This window comes from Strigops habroptila, chromosome 1 (assembly GCF_004027225.2).
Source record: "Strigops habroptila isolate Jane chromosome 1, bStrHab1.2.pri, whole genome shotgun sequence".
NCBI lineage: Eukaryota > Metazoa > Chordata > Aves > Psittaciformes > Psittacidae > Strigops > Strigops habroptila.
Genome location: NC_044277.2, coordinates 46,775,845 through 46,796,062, shown reverse-complemented (window position 1 = coordinate 46,796,062; position 20,218 = coordinate 46,775,845). Strand labels below are relative to the sequence as shown.

General features: G+C 43.1%; 1 protein-coding gene across 3 annotated transcripts in view; it reads right to left on the bottom strand.

The window, feature by feature from the left end:
- Positions 1-5,169, bottom strand: part of SS18 (SS18 subunit of BAF chromatin remodeling complex) — a 43,802-nt gene extending 38,633 nt beyond the window's left edge. For 2 of the 3 annotated variants that reach the window (XM_030479991.2, XM_030480011.2), the window contains exons 1-2: positions 5,006-5,169; positions 986-1,062 (exon numbers count right to left, since the gene is read on the bottom strand). In XM_030479991.2, coding sequence (XP_030335851.1) covers positions 986-1,062; positions 5,006-5,074 — 146 coding nt within the window. In that variant the 5' untranslated portion in view covers positions 5,075-5,169. The remainder of the gene's footprint in view (positions 1-985; positions 1,063-5,005) is intronic. The other variant, XM_030480002.1, reaches the window with a different exon arrangement.
- Between the last annotated feature and the right edge of the window lie 15,049 nt (positions 5,170-20,218).

The window sequence follows — 20,218 nt, the reverse complement described above, 5'->3', positions numbered from 1 at the left end:
GGACACCTCACACTAAACCATGTCACCCAAGGCTCTGTCCAGCCTGGCCTTGAACTCTACCAGGGATGGAGCATTCACAACTTCCTTGGGCAACCCACTCCAGTGCCTCACCACCCTCACTGTAAAGAACTTCTTCCTTATACCTAATCTAAACTTCCCCTGTTTAAGTTTGAAGCCATTACCCTTTGTCCTACCACTACAGTCCTTAAGGAAGAGTCCCTCCCCAGCATCCTTATAGGCCCCCTTCAGATACTGAAAGGCTGCTATGAGGTCTCCACGCAGCCTTCTCTTCTCCAGGCTGAACAGCCCCAACTCTCTCAGCCTGTCTTTGTACGCGAGGTGCTCCAGCCCTCTTATCATCCTCATGGCCCTCCTCTGGACTCGCTCCAACAGCTCCATGTCCTTTTCATGTTGAGGACACCAGAACTGTACATAATACTCCAAGTGAGGTCTCACGAGAGCAGAGTAGAGGGGCAGGATCACCTCCCTCGACCTGCTGGTGACGCTTCTTTTTATGCAGCCCAGGATATGGTTGGCTTTCTGGGCTGCGGGCACACACTGCCGGCTCATGTTCAGTTTCTCATCAACCAACACCCCCAAGTCCTTTTCCGCAGGGCATGTTTTCAAACATGCTGTCAGGAAGAAGGTCCGTCCCTACATGATTTTGCAATGTTTGAAAAGAAAAATACCTCTTTTCCAAAGTGTAATTATGATGCAGAGGAAAAAGATCCTGGTTATACAGTCCCCATTTTCATGAGCATCATTATGACAAACTTGCAGTAGGCAAGCTGCAACACTGAAAAGTGACAGAAGTGATAGTCATATGGCAAACAAAAATACCCCTAAATTTTAAGTGTAATATCTGTAGCAATACTTTTCTGCTCTTCACAGTACAGTTCCCCTACAAGGTGAACTAAACAAACCAAGAATGGTGATCTAGATCGAAATTCACCCAGACCACAGTATATTTGGATTAATGTCTTACTGAGAGCATTCAGACGTCTTTCCTTTGTTCTGATAGTCCATTATACACTGAATAAGATGGTTATTTTCATCCAGCATCTGAAACGATAAAGAAGTTTGGTGTAAGTTTCATGTTCTTTGTGGAAAGGAACTGAAGATAAGTTTGAGTCTTGCTCCTCTTCTCAGCATTTTTAAAAATAACAAAAATTGATTATTCCAAAAAGTTCTACTTTACCAGTTACTTAGAGAACACTCTTCTGCTCCCGTTTCCCCTCTCCAATTAGTTATACAGATTTCAGTTTAAGGGTTTCTTATCACTATTAGAGCTATATTTGTGAGGCCTCCCCTCTGAATACCAATGCTTGTTCTGCACCAAGTTCTTAGGAAGTTTTCCAAGTTTTGCGTATCTTTGATATCTGCAAAGAATTTACTTAAAAATTTATTCCCCAAGTTTCCCTTCTTCTTCTTCTAAAGCCTGCAAATGCTCATAAATTTAATATTAAAAGACACTGAATTGTTATTGATAGAAACTGAGCTTACCAGACAGGTTTGTTTCCAGGAAATGCACTGGAAAGAGAGGCCATATTTACATTAAGAATCTCTAATTAAGTGGCATTTTATAAATATTCTGCTTAATGGGCACAGTAGATCTATTATACTTCAGAAGTGTCCAGGAATATTAACATATATGAATTAATTTTCTGACAAAAGGAAAGAAAAAAAAAAAAAAAAGTTGTTCTAAAATCATAGGAAGTCGCAGATCTTGTGCCTTTCTACAAAAAGCTCATGAATTCCAGGAGTTTCAAGCTCCATAAAGAGAAAAAAAAAAAAAAAAAAGTGTCTGGTTTCCTAGGGCTGCACATCCCCACACTCATGTCTTTTTAACCATTCTCGTGCACTCTGATCAGACAAGAAGCAGCAGAATCATGGCTAATCTGAGCTACCAGCCAAGTTATCCAAGCCAGCTAAACTAGAAATGCAAGGCATCCCTGCCCATAGCAGGGGGGTGGGAACTAGATGATCTTAAGGTCTTTTCCATCCTTAACTATTCTATGATCATCTAGTTCCCACCCCCCTGCCATGGGCAGGTACACCTCACACTAGACCATGTCACCCAAGGCTCTGTCCAACCTGGCCTTGAACACTGCCAGGGATGGAGCATTTACCACTTCTCTGGGCAACCTGTTCCAGTGCTTCACCACCCTCACTGTAAAGAACTTCTTCCTTATATCTAACCTGAACTTCCCTGTTTAAGTTTGAACCCGATACCTCTTGTCCTATCACTACAGTCCCTGAAGAAGAGTCCCTCCCCAGCATCCTTGTAAGCCCCCTTCAGACACCAGAAGGCTGCTATGAGGTCTCCACACAGCCTTCTCTTCTCCAGGCTGAACAGCCCCAACTCTCTCAGCCTGTCTTTGTACGCGAGGTGCTCCAGCCCTCTTATCATCCTCATGGCCCTCCTCTGGACTTGCTCCAACAGCTCTATGCGCTTCTTATGCTGAGGACACCAGAACTGTACACAATACTCCAAGTGAGGTCTCACGAGAGCAGAGTAGAGGGGCAGGATCACCTCCCTCGACCTGCTGGTGACGCTTCTTTTTATGCAGCCCAGGATATGGTTGGCTTTCTGGGCTGCGAGCGCACACTGTCGGCTCATGTTCAGTTTCTCACCCCCCAAGTCCTTCTCCACAGGGCTGCTCTGAATCTCTTCACCCAACCCGTAGCTGTGCCTGGGATTGCCCCGACCCCTTCCAACCCAAACCACTCTATGATTCTACGACATCGAAAAAGTTTGCATTGATTTATCCCTCTTCTTCCTCAAAGTGGAAATCCACTCTACCCAGCTGCTGAATTTCACAAAACTACAGGAACCATTTCCAAGACACTTTCCTTCTTCCCCACACAGTTGAGACTTGCCAAAAGGCTGATGCTTCTACAAGGAAAGCACAAATAGTATCATTACATCACCTTTATTTCCCCAGGAATCCAACCTAAACAAATTCTATATAGGAAAAAAAAAAAAAAAAAAAAAAAAAAGATGTACTGAAACTTTTTTTTTATTCTTCTGACTAATCCGTCTCTACTATGAAAATGGTATGGAGTCAGAAACCTTACGCAGTCAGTCTGCTCAGCACTTCTATCCATGTAAGAATGAGCCAACCAGCCAAGTCTTCCTAAAGTCAAATCAGTAATTCACCAGAACTGACTAGAACAATCCCTGAGCAATTATTTTGCCCGAAACTGCTGGATCTGGAAGCACTGTCATTAAGCACTAAACACAGAAAGAACTGCAGTATTTTGAGTTACTGTCTGAGCCTCAGAAACTAGGCAGAACAGGAGTTGCATACTCTGAAGAGGATCACAAACATACTGCTATACAGACACATTTCACATGTACCAACATCAAGTTTCATAAGAAACACAACAGCTGTTTTCACCAGAAAAAAAAAAACAAACCAGGAAAGGGGCTAACACCTCTGATACCAAAGCCTAGCACAGCACTTACAAAGGAAGCCTTGAATCAAGGCTCTCCTCAGAATGTCTCTCACCTTCCAGAAGAAGGCAGCAGATACTTAAGGCTTAGCAGACAGGTAGACCTTGGGAAGGCCAGTTAAGCTGGTTGCATTCTTCACTGCAGCTATGTAAGTGGGACCTCTTGGGGGAGGGGGAAGAGGAAAGGAATGCTGGGGCCAAGAGGAAAGCAAACAAGAAGGAATACAACTATATCCTAGACACGGCTGCAGGCACTGTTTTATACAAGTTTGACTGAGCAGCTGCAGACAGAAAACTGAAACAGTTCTTTGAAAGAGTTATAAACAGCTACCACTAGAAGAGAATTTAGTTTCCAGCTGGAGAAGACACCTCCAGGGCTTATGACAGCTTATGCACATTACAAAGATTCTTCAGCTTTAACTATCCTAAGGTTTTGCCAGCACACCACCATCAAATTAATAGTTTGACTACAGCACACGAAAAACTTAATTGTCTGCATTCTCCATATGCACCCCAGTGACCTGAAGTCTCTACCACCTACCCTCAGGCAGCTTTATACCCAGTGGGTATGTATTTTTCATATACACCTCTCAAGCACTGACTTCTGCTGCAGTACCCTGAACGTCTCTTATAACTCTGGGGTCTTCGTTGAGATCCCAATCCCTGCAACACCCACCTTGCAGACACTCTCATTCTGTGCTAGATCAGAGGTTACAGAGCTACATGTATCCGAAAGGCTCTTACACAAGGAGCTTGCAGTCATCTGACATCTGTTTGATTCATGGCTATTTACATTGGTAACAGTGCAAGTCTTGAATTAAGTTTCCAAATACCACCAATTTACCAGTGAATTTGAACCCGCTCCTTCGCTTCTGCCAATACAAAGTAACGCGGATTATTACAAATCCTGTACATGCTTTTCTTTGATTCTTTAGCGAGTTAACTTGCTCCCTCCCACAACAGCTTAAATGGAGTCGTCCGGAGCCGCTGACATTGGCTCCGACCATAAAGTTCTTCTTTAATAACACTTCAGGTTTATGGGGGGAGCCTTACTACTAGGCCGACCAAGTCTGGGAGCGGTAGCCGCCGCTCACCCCGCGGAGGCTGAGCCTCACGTCAGGCAGGGTTTAGGAACACCCCGGCTGAAGTCCGGTTTTTAGGCACCCCTCACAGGACGGAGTTACTTCACTTCTTCGGTTCCCCATGGTGCTAGGCCGAGTCCTTACAGGGTAACTCATACCCGCGGTCCCAGGAGCGCTCGGGACAGCCGCGGGACATCGGCCCCTCCAAGGCCTCCCCGGGCCCTGGGACCGCCGAACAAGTGCGAAAGTGCAGAGAAACAACGCTTTGCCAACTATCTCCGCCGGGCCGGGCCGTCCCCTGCCCCGACCGCAGCGCAGCGCGGCCCGGCCGCCCCCCGCCTCCCCGCGCCGGGGCCTTGGCGTTCCGAGGCGCCGCCGCCGCCACCCGTTCCCCGCGCGGCCCGGCGGCAGGAAGCAGCTGCAGCCGCCGGGCCGGGCCCGGCGCACTCCTCTCCTCTGGCCCTCACCTTCTGGATGGCGGCCGGCGTGATCTCGCCCTTGCCCCGCTGCCTCGGGGCCGCGAACGCCACCGACATGTCTGGCCGCTACCAGGAGGGTCCGCCCCCGCCGCCCGCTCACGCGCCCCGCTCACCCAACAGCGGCGGGAGGCGGCAGCGATCCGGGAAGAACGCGGCGCGCGGGGGGGGGCGGGGGCCCAGCGGGACGGCCCATCCCCGTCCCGCCGGGGAAGAGTTAAGGAGGACCGGCTGCTCCTCCCACTTTCCCGCTGCGAGGAAGGAGACCGATGAGGACTTGGCCGCCTTGCACCGCTCGACCAAAGCAAGGGGACCGGGAGTCGGCGCTGCGCCGTTTAGACGTGACCTCCCGTTGTCACGCGACCTTCTTGGCTACCCCCTTCCCTCTGTCAGCGTTGGTACGTTCCTGCCCCACGCGCCTCAGAGCCCGACAGGCAGCAAAGTGGTACGGCCGGCGGGGGGATGGGAGCGCTGCGGTGCGCACGTTACAGGAGACGCGCTCCGGCTGTGCCGAGCGGCGCGCTCTCCTCCCCCCTCTCCCCGCCGCGACAGTTGGTTGCACCCAGGCAGCGCGCTCTGGCGGGCGCGCGGGGCGGGGCTGAGGGAGGCACCTCAGGGAGGCGCCGGGCGGTGGGGGCGGCCGCGGGGCCGGAGGGGCAGCGCCGGGCCCGCCCCTGACGGGAGCCGGCAGCCGCGGGCCCGGGGCTAACTGCCGGGGGAGGGGTCGCTGCCGCCGCTGATGCTTTTGCCGTTTGCGGTGCCGCTCCTTCCGCAGCGCCTGTGCTGCCAACGCTGACAGGCGGGGGGGAAACAAACCATGAAGAGAAAGTTGGAGGGGAGCAGCTGCGCTCGTTGGTGTGGGGCGGCTTTCCCTCCCGACCCCGGCGGGCGCAGGTTCCCTGGCACGAGAACGAGACGGAGCAAGGAGAAGCAGTTACTGCTGCAACTTTAAATAAATTACAGGCGCTGAAAGTGCTAAAAACTCGCCTTGATTTTTTTCAGTGTGGCCGCTGGAGGGAATCTCGGTTTGCGAAGTCAGACTGTTCTGTATAAGGATGGGGTCTCACGAAAACAGGGTACGTGTACTGGTACAGTAAAGCTGAAAATCCCCAACTGAAGCATCTTAGACCTACTTGTTCTGGGCACATCCCCTGCTCAGTCTGTGTGCTTTTCAAGTGCCACACTACAGGCTCTGAGCACTGTCTCCTTTCCAAGCTGTGGCCTTCTGTAAACTGCTTTCTGCTCTTGCAGTTCACAGAAGCACATGCTGCTGTTGCTGATGGGACTCTACTCAGTGATGTGACATGACACCGCACCACAAAAAGTGAATCTTGTTACATACTCACTGCATTGCTTGCTCTGTTTCTCAGCTGTTTCTGGCTGCAGTCCCTGGCTGTTCCCTCAAGCGCTAACCCTTTTGGTTACAGCACACATTCGTCAGTGGCATCCGTGGCCACCCTGTGGCTGTACAGCTGCTTCCCAACTGGCATGCTCTCCCCTCAGACTGTTCGTAGGCTGGCTCCTTTCCCCAGCCCCATGAAGATCACTCTTCCCAGCTCTTCTGCCCTAGGATTTACTGCGGCTGCCCATCACCCCCTGTTTTTTCCTTTGACAGCCAGTTGCTGGGCTGCTGGCTCCAAGCTGTTCCTGCATTCCTACAGCATCCCTCTCTCCAAGGGCCCACCACCTGGGCCTGATGCTCTCTGTTACCAGAATGGCACTGCTTCTGCCCTGTCTCTTCAGATTATACAGGACCTTGACTTGATGTGATGCTAATTTGGCTTGCTCTCCTCTCCAGAAAAGGTCTCTGGCCCAGTCCTTGCACTGTACATCATGCTAAGGAGGAGGAGTGATGCCAGCATATCCATTAGGCTGCATTTCTAACCATTTCACTCATCACCATGGTATCTGGGACCATTTTTTGGACTAGTAGGTTGTTTGGTTGTTGTGTTTTTTTCTGTCTCCCACACACACTTTATCATCATCATCACTATTCCACTGGTAGGAAACTAGAAGCAAAAAAAAAAAGGGGTTGAAGAAAGTTTTTTCTAATTACCATGATACGCTTCATGGTGATTCATGGTTATTATTGCAAGATCTTGGAATGAACTCTTGGAGTGAACTGTCGTAATAGCTCTGTGCCCAAATTGATACTATTTCTAGTTACTACAAGCAACATCAAAGACTCATAGGAATGAAAAACACAAGACAGCCATGGCCCAATCGGTGTGTAATCAGAAGGTACCATCTCGTAGACAGCTGCAAATAGAATTAGGAGGATTTATTTCTTCAGCAGAAGTATATATTTGGCTCTGGAGAACGGGTGATGTGTCTGAAAGTGCCCCAAGGCTGGAGGCATCTTCAGCAACTGGAGGGCAAACATTCTCATGAAATACTCTGAACACTGGAAATTCCTCAAAATGTTTTCCTCTTCCGACAAGTATAACATCTTGCTCTCACAGTTTGGTTACCCAACCACTGTTTATAAAATACTTCACATTGGGGTTTCTTGGTGGTCACAGCGTTTGACACAATATGGGTTCAATGTCAGGCACATAAATACTGCTTTCAAGATCATAGAATCATAGAATGGTTTGGGTTGGAAGGTACCTTAAGATCATCTACTTCCAACCCCTGCCATGGGCAGGGACACCTTCCACTAGACCAGGTTGCTCCAAGCCCCATCCAGCCTGGCCTTGAACACTGCCAGGGGTGGGGCAGCCACAGCTTCTCTGGGCAACCTGTGCCAGGGCCTCACCACCCTCACAGTAAAGAACTTCTTCATGATGTCTAATCTAAATCTACCCTCCTTCAGCTTAAAGCCGTTCCCCCTTGTCCTATCAATCTGGATGTTCCATCATATTCTCCCACATTTTCAGGTTGGTTTTGCATAGAGGAAAAGAAAATAGGCTTGCGGGATGCCACAGGTGATGAACCTTAAAATGAAAGGAGTAATTTCGCACTGTATTTCCCAAAATGATACAAATTAAATACGTGAAACTTTTTAGCACACGCCTATTTCCATGCAAATACAGAAGAACAGTGTTTGGGATTCAACTGTATCAATTTTTAGAGGAAGATATAAGATCATTCATTCGTAGTAACTAAAACCATATGCTTTGCGTAATTTTGTCTGATGATTAAATTAATTTCCTTTTGTGATGATTTTTCATTCATGTGTTTAATATTTTTTACTTCCACGCACATAAATAGCAACAGATCTAAAGAAACATTGAAAAAACAGTCCGCAGCTCCATTTTCTTTTACCATACAAAGAGAAATTCACACTCGGAATCAACATTTAAATGATGGCACAGATGCATGCAAGCAGGGAAATAGATAGCTGCAATGGAAATGTGCCACATGTCTCAGAACACATAACCACAACAGGGTGTCTCTTTTACGACTTTCTTAATGCACTGCAATATGCCTAGATATCAAAGGACATATGGTATATTTCCTCTTTAATTGCACATTTCTTTGCTCTTGTGAGTTACTCGCAACCTTAACATTATTTAATTGTAATTTAGATGCATAAATCTAGACCATCATCAAGAGTTTCAAATGCAAATATGTTTCAATCGGATCTTTCTTCTACCTCTGTTCCAACTTTTGTCACTGTAGTGTCTTTTTTTGTTGATGTGCATTTGAGTATGTCATATTTTTCGGAGAGAAAAGTGTGTAGACAGAGGAGGATGAGTCCTTTTCCAAAAGATGTTTTCGCCACGTTTCTAACCCATATTTCTCAGTAACAAGTAGTAGGTAGATATACAGTTCCTGAGACTAGGGTCTGGAAAGATTAACATTGAGTTCCTAGAGAAAGCTATTTGTTTGAAATGAAATGCTAACAGCAGAACAATTTTAGTCCTCTCAGGATTGTGTCAAAATTCCTCATTGCAGAGAAATTAATTTAGTTTTGGAGAAACCTGTAGTATTTGCAGCGATCCAGTCTTCCAACAATTCTGAGAAAAAAATGGTAAGTGATCTTCAGTTTCTGTATTTTCTGCCATTTTTATTATCTGAGTTTCTATAAATTCTCTGGAATAGGAGACATAAGTAAGAGAAGGAACCCACAGACGTTCCCATCCATAAGTGGGAAAATACAGAATGCTGATTCATCAACATTTTCAAATTTACATGTAAAATGAAAAATTCAAACTTAGCATTTACAAAGCTATATATATGGCAAAGAGGACAGCAAATAATTTTATGGTAGCACCATCTGCTTAAACCTGCTCGACTAAAGGTCTCCTTATGAAAGTTGAGAATGATTCTTGACATTTCTCAGACAAAGCCTTCAACATGTTGGTGACAGCACCACGCTTTGTGCATTTACTTCAAGTTAACAAAAATAACCCCACTTTCTTTACTATAATAAGTATGATAGCTCAGGATTTATCCTGCTAGCAGGCTGAGAGGTTGAGTTTGAGCCTCTTCTTCAGGGTAGACTACTTTTTCATCTTGTAATTAAAAAAAACCAAAGGGTGTTTGCACATGTGTGTGTTTTGTAACATCAGCAATGCAATCAGGTAACAGAGCAGATCCCAAGGAAGAAGTGTTTTTTGGTAGATGAAAAAGGAAGACAGGAAAAGGAAGAAATTCTATTTTTGGCATAGTATTTCTTCACCAGGTGATCTTGGTGTGATCTCATAAGCTGTGTGCCCAGTCTCTGTGTTAATTCACCTTGTTGCAAAATGGAGCTCGCTCTTGAAGGTCTGCCTATGTAAATGCTTGTATTGAAAATGGTTTATGGAACAGGTTGCCAAAAAAAGTGGTAAATGCTCCATCCCTGGCAGTGTTCAAGGCTAGGTTGAACAGAGATTCGGGAGACATGGTCTAGGGTGAGGTGTCCCTGCCCATGGCAGGGGGGGTTGGAAATAGATGATCTTGAGGTCCTTTCCAACCCTAACTGTTCTATGATTCTATGATTCTATTTAAAAGACAGTAACTTGTTATCAAAATACACAACAATATCAGAGTGGTTTTAGGGTAAATGGTGCTTTTTTTTCTTCCCTAAGGGGATCACACTAACAGGATAAATTCGTCTTGAATTTATTCTGTCAGTTCCTTGGGGTTTTTTCGCCAGTTTTGTCATTTATATTCTGCACTGGCTACTATGTGGAATATTAATAAGAAGTAGCGCCTGAAATGCAAGCCTGGTTTTTTTCTGGTATAAAGTACCCAAACAGATCTGCATGCTACAAGAATATTGGTGGCTCTGCCATATTCTAGAGGGGCAATAAAAAACCCAGAAAAAAAAAATCATTGGAGTGCTAAATTTTTATTCTAATATCTGTCATTTTAGTCTGCAAATATAAATATTTAGACTAAAGAAACTCACAGCAGGTTCAGCAGTTGGCACTGATGGGAGTAAGTGCAACGGCTGCAGTGAGAAAATCTTTCCATGTCCTGATTTTATTCTTCAAAAGGGAATCTCCAGCTACTAGGAACATATGCTATAAATAAAGGATAGCAGCACAAGTAGTCTGAGCCTCCTTAGAGCTGAAATTTTTTCAAGAATTCTTAGAGGTTAATATTTTATTTTGGGACACAGAAGCAAAGTGCTGTAGTTCACTAACTTCCTCATTTTTTGAATGTTGAAAGCAAAGCAGAAAAGATAAACATACGAAGCACTGCCAAACAGCGCTGAAGAAAAGGTAGCAACGATCTTGGCGAACACTGAACATTCAGATCTGTTGAAAGGCAACATATTTGCAATGGAGAGGTACACTATTCTTCTGGAGATGCTGCTGGGGACTCTTACTTGTGTATCATCTGCATCATCTTTGACTACTGTCTTATCAAGATTCATAACTGTGAAGGACAGAGGAGATGTCTGGACGACTACAGGGTAGTACTTTTATTTTGTCACAACTCTAATCTACAACTTGCTGAGGGAATATAGAAAGTGCAAATTATATCGAGTGCAATTTTCTTTCAAACAGTTCGATCCATGACCTAAAGAAGACCTCCCTCCTTCTGCTGGCAGTACTCTTTCCAGTACTGCCCAAGATGCTGTTGGCCTTTGCTGCAAGGGCACATAGCTGGCTCACACTCACCTTGTCCGCCAGGACTCCTGGATCTTTTTGTGCAAAGCTGCTCTCCAGCAGTCATCTCCCAGCACGTACTGGTGCATGCAGTTGTTCCTCCCCAGGTGCAGGACTTTGCATTTCCCTTTGTGGAACTTTATGAGGTTTGTGTCTGCCTATTTCTTCAACTCTTGGAGGTCCTTTGAATGGCCGCCCAACCACTTGGTGTATCAGCCACTCCTCCCAGTCTTGTAACATCTGCAAAGTTGCTGAGGGTCCACTCTCTGCCATCATCGAGGTTATTAATGAAGAAGTTAAACAGTATTGGCTCCAGTATTGACCCCTGAGATATATCACTGCTGACTGGCCCCCCAGCTGGACTCCATGGTGCTGACCACAACCCTATGAGCCTGGCAGTTCGGCCACTGTACACCTATTTAGTCTATAACTTCATCAATTTGCCTATGAGAAGATTATGGGACATACTGTCTAAAGCCTTACTGAGGCTGGAATAAAAAAAAAAATCCACTGCTCTCCCCTCCCTGCATGCTCAGACAGAGTCTCTGTATTCCTTAAAATCACCTGTCCCTACTTCTGCCTCTGGTATGCTTCTTTTTTATGTTCGGGGTTTTGTCAGGAGCTGCTTGCTCATGCCTGCAGGCCTCCTTGCATCTATGCATGGGTGTTTCTTTTTAAGCAGGAGGAAAAAGGAGGAGAAAGAAGATGCTTCATGTGAGTGAAGATCCCAAGGTAGAGGAGGTCTGCTATGCAAAACAGAAGGCTGCCTCCATGGGGAGAAGTCTGGCCTGCAGGGATAATAGCTGCTGGGGTGCTGCTCTTTCCCTGTTATGCCACTGAGGAAAGCAGGTGTATAACTGATCCAGGCAGGCATAATGATGACAAAATGAATACTAGAAGTCAACACAGTTACTATTTTCTTTCTGTTTTACTATGTTGCTTAGAGACAATTACAGTAAATTCCTCTTTTTAGGGTAGTCCGAAGGCAGTTTAACTATTTCTAACATCCATCCCTTTTTGCTTTCATTTTAAGACAAGGGAAGACTCAGGTTTATAGTTCCTCCCTTGCAAATACTCCTATATGAGTGTGTGCTCCTGGGTAGTGGCACTTCTTCCTCCTGTTTCTGCTTTACCCTAGACACTGTCATCATCCCTGGTGCGTTTGCTGATGCTTCTTTGACCCCTTTTGAGTTGACTCAACTCACTAACCTTACAGAAAAAAGCCTCTTCATTTGCTTTTTGAATTGATTCAGTGTGCAACTGTATGAATCCCATAACTCTGTGAGGGAAAGGGGGAGTGAAGGAAGAAGTTGGGTGAGGAGATGGAACTGCCCTTTTTTTGGTGGCCAGGCCATCATTACCACGCACCAAGGGTGCAATTTGATGTTACACCTAACCAACTGTGCATGCTACTGAAGAAAATAGTCCTGAACTCACTGAATTGATGCAAAGTGCATTCTTTTTTTGGCGAGTTGCCCCAAATAACTGTATTATTAAATACAGTTCAGAGGAAGCTGCAGGAATGTCTGCATGGAAGTGGTTGGGAAGAACAGAACTGCTGCTTTTTGTGGCAATCTCCATTTACCTCATGCAAACAGGATGTAAAACTGTCCTCTTTGCATGCTTTCAGATGGAGTGAAAACAAAACCAAGCTTGTCAAAAGAAATTCAGTTTTGAGTTGGGTGAACACACTGATCTGGCTTAACAGCCGCAGAACAGCTTGTCCTAACACAGGGAGCAAATGAGAAGATGCAATGAGGGACAAGAGATGGGGGAAATCTCTCTTGATAGCAGTGTGCCCATAGCTTGGCTGATGCTGAACATGGAGCTGCTTCCCAAGATGGGGATTCCAAGTGATAGAAGTTTTCAGCTTTTTGTAGTAAACAGCTCACCAAAATGATCCAACTTAAAAACCCCAAATTTAAACATTTATCTTTTACTTTCTGAAGCTGAGTGTTTTCACTGGTCTCACAAGCAGGCAAAATTGTGGGAGAAAGGAAGAATGAACAACTACACCTGTGAGAGAATAATTAACTAGGAAATGGGGAAATCAGGAATCAACTGGCGTTATTGTCATGAAAGTTATAATGTGAAACCGTGCCTTGAATTTTCTTCAATAGCATGTAATGAAGAAGAATAAGGAGGTACCTCAGCAACCCTCTCTTCTTCACACTATTATGGTGCTGTAACCCCAGTTTCCTGGTACTGTGGGGCGGAAGGAGTGGTACAATACCAAAACCAACCATGTAATGTGGTACAGTAGGGAGCAGGGTACTTCTCACATATGGTTTTGGAGGTGCTAAATTTATCTTTAATTATGTAAGTTAATTTTCTGTATACTTAAAAACTGTTATGGCCTGAAATTTACTTAAAATTGCTGTTTCTCAGTTAGAATAAAGTTACCTCTGAGTGCTGTTTTGAATTTGTTCCTGTCTTCATCTGCATTGCTTTTTCAGCAGTTTTTTACTTAAAGGAAAAAAAAGGTGCAATGGTTTGCTCCTTTTTGAATAATAATAATTTGTTGCTAATTAATTAAAGAGGTTTTGTGATGACTTTATCATTATGATTATGCAGACCTAGCTGCTGGTGCCAGAAAAGTGATTAACAGTGCCATAAACTGACTCTTGAGGGTCCAGTCACAGAATATACCATACACTGCTTTGTAACTTTAGTAGGCAAGCAGCAAACAACTGTTCCTTGTATGTATAGATCTGTGAATATTGTATAATTTGGAAATAACAATACAGTGACCAAAAACTATTACTGTATAAAAGAGTTGAGATAAAAACATTAACTGAAAAAGAAAACTAGAGAGCAAAGTGAAAGGTCAAACTGAAAACGTGAAAGGTCAAACTGCATGTAAAACTCACAGATAGAGATTCTTATTTTCAAATACTAAAGACTAGCAGAACACCTGTGAGCAGGCTGATTGATTGCAGCCATCTGAGATGTTCCTTCAAATCTTTTCACAACTGTGCCTGAGATCATGTTAAAGAATAATCTGATTAAGCCTTAGTTCCTGTAATCTGTGTGGTTTTAACAGGGAGTAGTTTCTTTACAGCATAGCCTGTTTTGCCTCAGTAACTTGTGTGTGACTTGAAGAGAGTTTTGCAACCAGAACACTGACCACAAACTGATGTCTGAAGATCAGAAATAAGCTGTTCATGGACTGGAAATTAAAAACATTATGTTGAATACCTATATCCAGCCTTTTCATTTTTGTGCTTTGCTGGTGTACTCGGACAGTAAAGTTCTTAATTTTCTGGGATGCCAAAGCTGGTCAGCTTTCCTAGAGTGCTACACACAAAGAAATGGCTGTAGACTTCTTGGTATTGCCTGCCTTTACTATGGGCTTTGATAGCAGTGGGAGTCCTGAACTGCGCCAGACAGATCCATCTGGTACCTACCAGTCTTGGAAGGCAAGTAAGTGTCAACTTAATATATATATGTATATAGTCTATAAGTATCTAAGTACTTATACGTATGTACCACATATGTAGACTTTCTGAAGAATCAATCTTATGCATTAAAAGTTTTTGCATAGTCAGTGCATGTCTCTGACACTGGATGTTGAATTCTGAACCAAACAGCAACAGGATCAGAAGGAAGGTTCAAGCTGACTAAGTCACTGAAGCATACTTGATTTTGGAAATAAAGTTATAATAATCTGTAGCCAAAATACGTCGAGAGATGCATAAGCTTTACAAAGGCTTAATGCTTGCTGCAAGAAATGGTAGCCTGTTCCTACACGAAAAAAAAATTATCCATCTGATACGTGTTTTGTATTTCTTTGTGATTCTTTTGTTCACTTGTCACTTTTTATAGAAACTTTTCTGTATAGATACTTAAAACTCACATATCCACTGTATTTGAAAGAACACAAACTATAACTAGGCCATTACCATTCTCTCTCTCCCGATTCCCTTTTGCTCTGAGATTTGGATTCTTAACTTGAAGCTTATGGACAGAAGGTAACAAGAAGTCCTAATTCCTCCTTTCCTAATTACTGCATGTTTGTTAGTTTGTTTTTATTTTTCTCAAGGTGAGTGTAGAGTAGCAGAATTACTTACTGATGCAAGTGGTAGTGTTTTTGCTTTGCAGTCTCCTCTTGTTGTGTACTGTGATGTGCCCATCACGCTTTCTTGGTTCTCTGTCCCTGCCTGTAGTTGTTTCTTATTCCCTAGTTTTTGCCTCAAGGGTGTAGTTAATTGGATTATGGTTCATGTTTTCTGCTTGATTCCCAAGAGCCAGAAAGCAGGGAAGTCCTAGCCACCATCTGCTTTTCTCCCGTCCTGTGGATTTCTTTCATCTCTAATGAACTCGGGCCAAAACACAGCTCATGAGCTATCATAATACTTCAAAGGTGTTTTTGAGCTAGCTGGGAAAGAGTTCTGGGGCATGCAGATAGACATTGGGTAGATCAAGCAATGAGCCCGTGAAAAGCTGAGGATTTACAGAATCTGACAACTGGGTTATTAATGACAGTATTGTAAACATGAAAAGAAAAACAACTTTCTGAATGTATTTTTTTCACTGTAAACAGTGCAACACACTGTCTTGACATTCTCATTTTAAGATGAGAAAATACTGATGGAACCTTGTCTGCAGGATTGACAGAGATGTGTTGGCAGCTGAGCCACCAGGGATATGGTCAGTTGACAAATCCATGGCATGAGTAGAGACGATCATCATCTGCTGCTCACTAAATCCAGATGAAACTTCTGCCCACCTTACACTTCCCTTTTACATGAACAAATGCTAGTGATTTTTTTTTATTAGTAGCACATTAGAATAACTGTATTATTATTAAATGTCAGAGAGGGAAAGATAATCCTTGAATCACTACAAATATTTATTCAATAGATACTGGAAGAAAAGACAATAGCTGCAGCACTAGAAGCCAGTCTTGCTCACCACACCGCGTGGACACTCTTCAATTCACCAGGAAGCTCTAACAGCAATCTAGATGCCAATGAAACTGAAAAAGGTTTTGAACTCCATTTGAGAGAAACCCTGTGCATGCTTTTTTTTCTTCTTTGATGTAAAGGAACAGGTAACAAACCTTGGCAGTTCTTCCAAACAGAACTTGGCTTTTTGAAACAAAACCAAGTTTGGCATTTGTGAAATGCTGAATATAGGTCTACACTGGTTACTGAAATATTCTACATCCAGGTTTACTTAGAATGCTTCTCTCATGGACAGAATTTAATTTGAGTTTCTTCAGCTGTTACTCACAAGACTTAAGGGTTAAGGTGTTAAGGGGTTTTGAAATTTCTGTCTTCCCCTAGTTCTACATCAAAAGAAGTTTTGGCAAACACAGAGTTGCTAGAATAGTTTACATAAACAGAAAGATGTGTGGCATTAAAAAGTTGAGAACATATATTTATGCTCCCAGTTACCCTAAGATCAAGCATTGAAGCATTAGCAGAGTCCAAGTAGAAGCTGCAAGGGGAAATAATTGACCTGGCAGACAGGCAAGTTGTGCACTGCATATTGCATAGTGATAGTGAGGGAGTCCCAGTATGAAATGTACTTTCTAAGATTGATTATAGCAGGTAAGTTAATGTATGCTGTGGTGAGAATTATAACTTCCTTTCTGTCCTTCACAGGCCAATGCAATTGGTGGCAATGCTAAAACTGGGGAAGAGTTTTTGGAAAAGAACTACCCAGAGGAAGCTACAGGAGCTCAAAAGGACACCATTGCATTAGCAATCAGCTTTGCTAAGAAGTAATCCAGTACAAAACACATAACAAATGCTTAAAGAAAACCTTGAGCTTCTTTCCGTTATGAAATTGTGAAACACTTGATAAATATACTTAGTTTAATGATTTCATTGTATGCTGCTGTGCGAAATTTGGTGGAAAAAACATTGAACTTGCTATAATAAGAAGACACCAGCCATGACAGATATGTGCTAATGACTTTATAGGAAACAATGATGTAACTGGTACACAAAATCTTCTCATAGAAATTATTCCAGGTGACACCTGTGCATTCAACTTGATGTATGAAATCTCCCCTAACATCTGGTGGTACACGTTAGGTGACTTTTGTAGTGTCTCTGTAGATTGATAGTGCTGGGAGCTATAGTGATTGCAGCTAATTTGTAATAGTGTAAGACACTGTTGGGAACATTTCATGCAGGAAGCAGTGTAGGAAGGTGTATGGCAACGTGCTACTTGTGTGGGTTCTATTAGATGCTATTACTGTCTTTGAAAATGATGAAAATGATAGCAGTGTTTTATCCTGTAGTGATTCTTATCACAGTATTTCTGACATGCTGTGGTCCCTTCACAGCTTAATAGCTTCTATCACAAATGGAAAATACAGGCTTTAGAGGATATACAAAAGTTTACATTAAAAAGATTATCAGAATACATTATTTTAATTTTTTTGATGAGTTACTTTAATACTTATTACATACTACAAAGTATTGCCAGCAGATCGATAGAGGTGATCCTCTCTGCCCAGCACTGGTGAGGCCGCAGCTGGAGTGAAGTCCAACTGGGTCCAGTTCTGGGCCTCCTGGTACAAGGCAGACATGGACATACTGGAAAGAGTCCAGCGAAGGGCTCTGAAGATGATGAAGGGCCTGGAGCATCTCTCGCATGAGGAAAGGCTGAGAGAGCTGGGACTGCTTAGCCTGGAGAAGAGAAGGCACCAGGGGACCTAGTCAATGTCTATAAATACCTGAAGGGAGTGTATGAAGAGGATGGAGCCAGCCTTTTGTCAGTGGTGCCCAGCAGCAGGACCTGAGGTAGCAGGCTGAAACAACAGCAAGTTTTCTCTAAACATCAGGAAATACATTTTTAGTTTGGTTTGGGTTTTGTGTTTGCTTTTTTTTTCCAGTGCTCAAAGTTGAAAATACCCCCCTTCAAAAAGGGGGGAGGTAGTAATGTAAGTCTTCTTATTATTCACCAAAAGAGGTAAAAACATAAATCCAGGTATTCTTTGCAGGCAGGTCTTGTTTTTTGATCAAGTAAACCAGCTCATTTGAAACATCCATGAAACTAATAGAAGGAAGCAAGACTGCAGTTCCAGGTTCAGAAATCATGTATTGCCATGCTTTAATGCTTTGTTTGTGTATTAAGGGTGAATCAAATCATGAATTCCCAGTGGAAGGTCAGCAGTTCAGCTAAAAATCATGCACCTGCTTAATCCAAGATAATATGCAAACACAGGGAGGTGGAAATTAAGTGCACCACTACAGCAATAGTTTCCTACAACATGATACTTACAAGGATAAAGGAAAACAAGGATACAACCTTGTCATTTGACAGAGAATTCATGATTTGCCCTGATGAAACCGATTTGCTATGTCCTTTTTCCAGTCGGTAGCAGGTTTTTTGGCTTTGTTTTTTTCTTTTTTGGTGGTTTTTTTTTTGTTTGTTTTTTGGTTTTTTTGTGTGGGTTTTTTTGTTTGTTTGTTTTGTTTTTTTATTTTGGGGTTTGGTTTTTTTTGGGGGTGTTCTTTTTTTGTTTTGTTATTTTTTTGTTTTATTTTTTTTCTCTGGGAAAAAAGAAAACAACAAATAGTGCTGTAGGCTTGTTTTCCCAACAAAGTTGGAACGATACCAGTGTTAATCCTTGAGTGTTTTCTTTTAGAAATAAAGATTTCTAATAGCTGGCATAACTACCTATGTGTTTATAAAATGCTGAGGAACACAATTAAATGTATTACATATGTTTAAATTTGGGAAAGTACCTAGTGGAGTATAGTTCCGACTGACATCTGAGCTTGTTTAACACTAGGGTACAGCATGAAAGAGCAGGAAGACATCTTATATGCTACAACAGAATTCCAGTCTCTGTGTAAGGAGGTAGGAGAACACTAACACCAGTTTTAATTTGTCTGCAGTTACATTTCAGTTTTTACTGGTGTAGTTTGTGTTACAGCTTTCACTCAGCCTTATTGTGGCTGGTGTTAAGCAGTGGGAAGGGGATGCAGCCTCATTTGGCCCCTCTGACAACTCCACTGTTGGTTGTTGGTGGTCTCTTAATTCACCATCATCTGATTTATAAGTGATTCTGACTGCATCACTTTGAAATGCTTTACAAATATTTAGCAGCACCATTTTTGCTATGGAATGTAACTAAATAGATTAGAGCATCACAACTGGTAATCAGTGGTATTAATCATTTTGTCTTACTCAGATTTCTAGTTCAAAAGATACTGAAATGCAAGTTGCAGAAATAGAGATGGGAAAAAGAATCTGAGAAGAAAAAGAGAATAATACCCAAGTCACAGAACAATTATAATAGCTGTTATGTCTGTGAAGTTCTAAGAGGCAGTAATTATTTGCAGTGCACACAGTTGCTGAATTAACTTGTTTCTTCCTAAGCTGAATTCTGTATGTTTCCTGAAACTTGATGGAGCTACAGTTGTGCTAAACTCAACATGCTTGCACTGTGCAAAGAGGCATATATTCACATATTCCTTTATTTCTCTTGCACATCTCTTTGCCACAGAAAGTTACTAATGTGTTTTCCAGAAGCTGATGATTGCCCCCAGTTAGTGTAGTTACAGGATATGTAAAATCTGTCAGAACCCCAACATTTTAATCCCCTTTTCTACCGTAACTTCACTGAGAAGGTGGTCTGTCACTGCAACAGGCTCCCCAGGGAAGTGATCATGGCACCAAGCCTGTCAGTTCAAGGAGCGTCTGGACAACACTCTTAGTCATATGGTTTGGTTTTAGGTCATCCTGTGAGGAGCAGGGTACAGGACTCAATGATCCTTATGGGTCCCTTCTGACTTGAGAAATTCTATGATTCTGTAACTTTTTGCAAATGGGATAATTATAAGTCCAGTGAAGTTCTGATTTATGTTCTGTTTCATTTACTAAGTGTTGTAACCCTGTACAAGTAGGAAAAAATGTCATGTAACCCATGACAAATGGATTAGCACTGTCACTTTACATAATGCTGTATTATTACAGGCCACTGCAGCTGCAGTGATAAACCTGCTTGCTTTTAGTGAATTATACCTAACAGCAAGTACAACTTATAAATACAGTTATGTAAGTCTTAAAATATTAAGTCTTAGGTTATTTATTTATTTATTTATTTATTACTTTCTCTGTTCCATTGAGAATTTGTGCCCAATGGCTAAGCCTTTCCCTGGAAGTGTTCAAGGCCAGGTTGGACAAGGCTTCG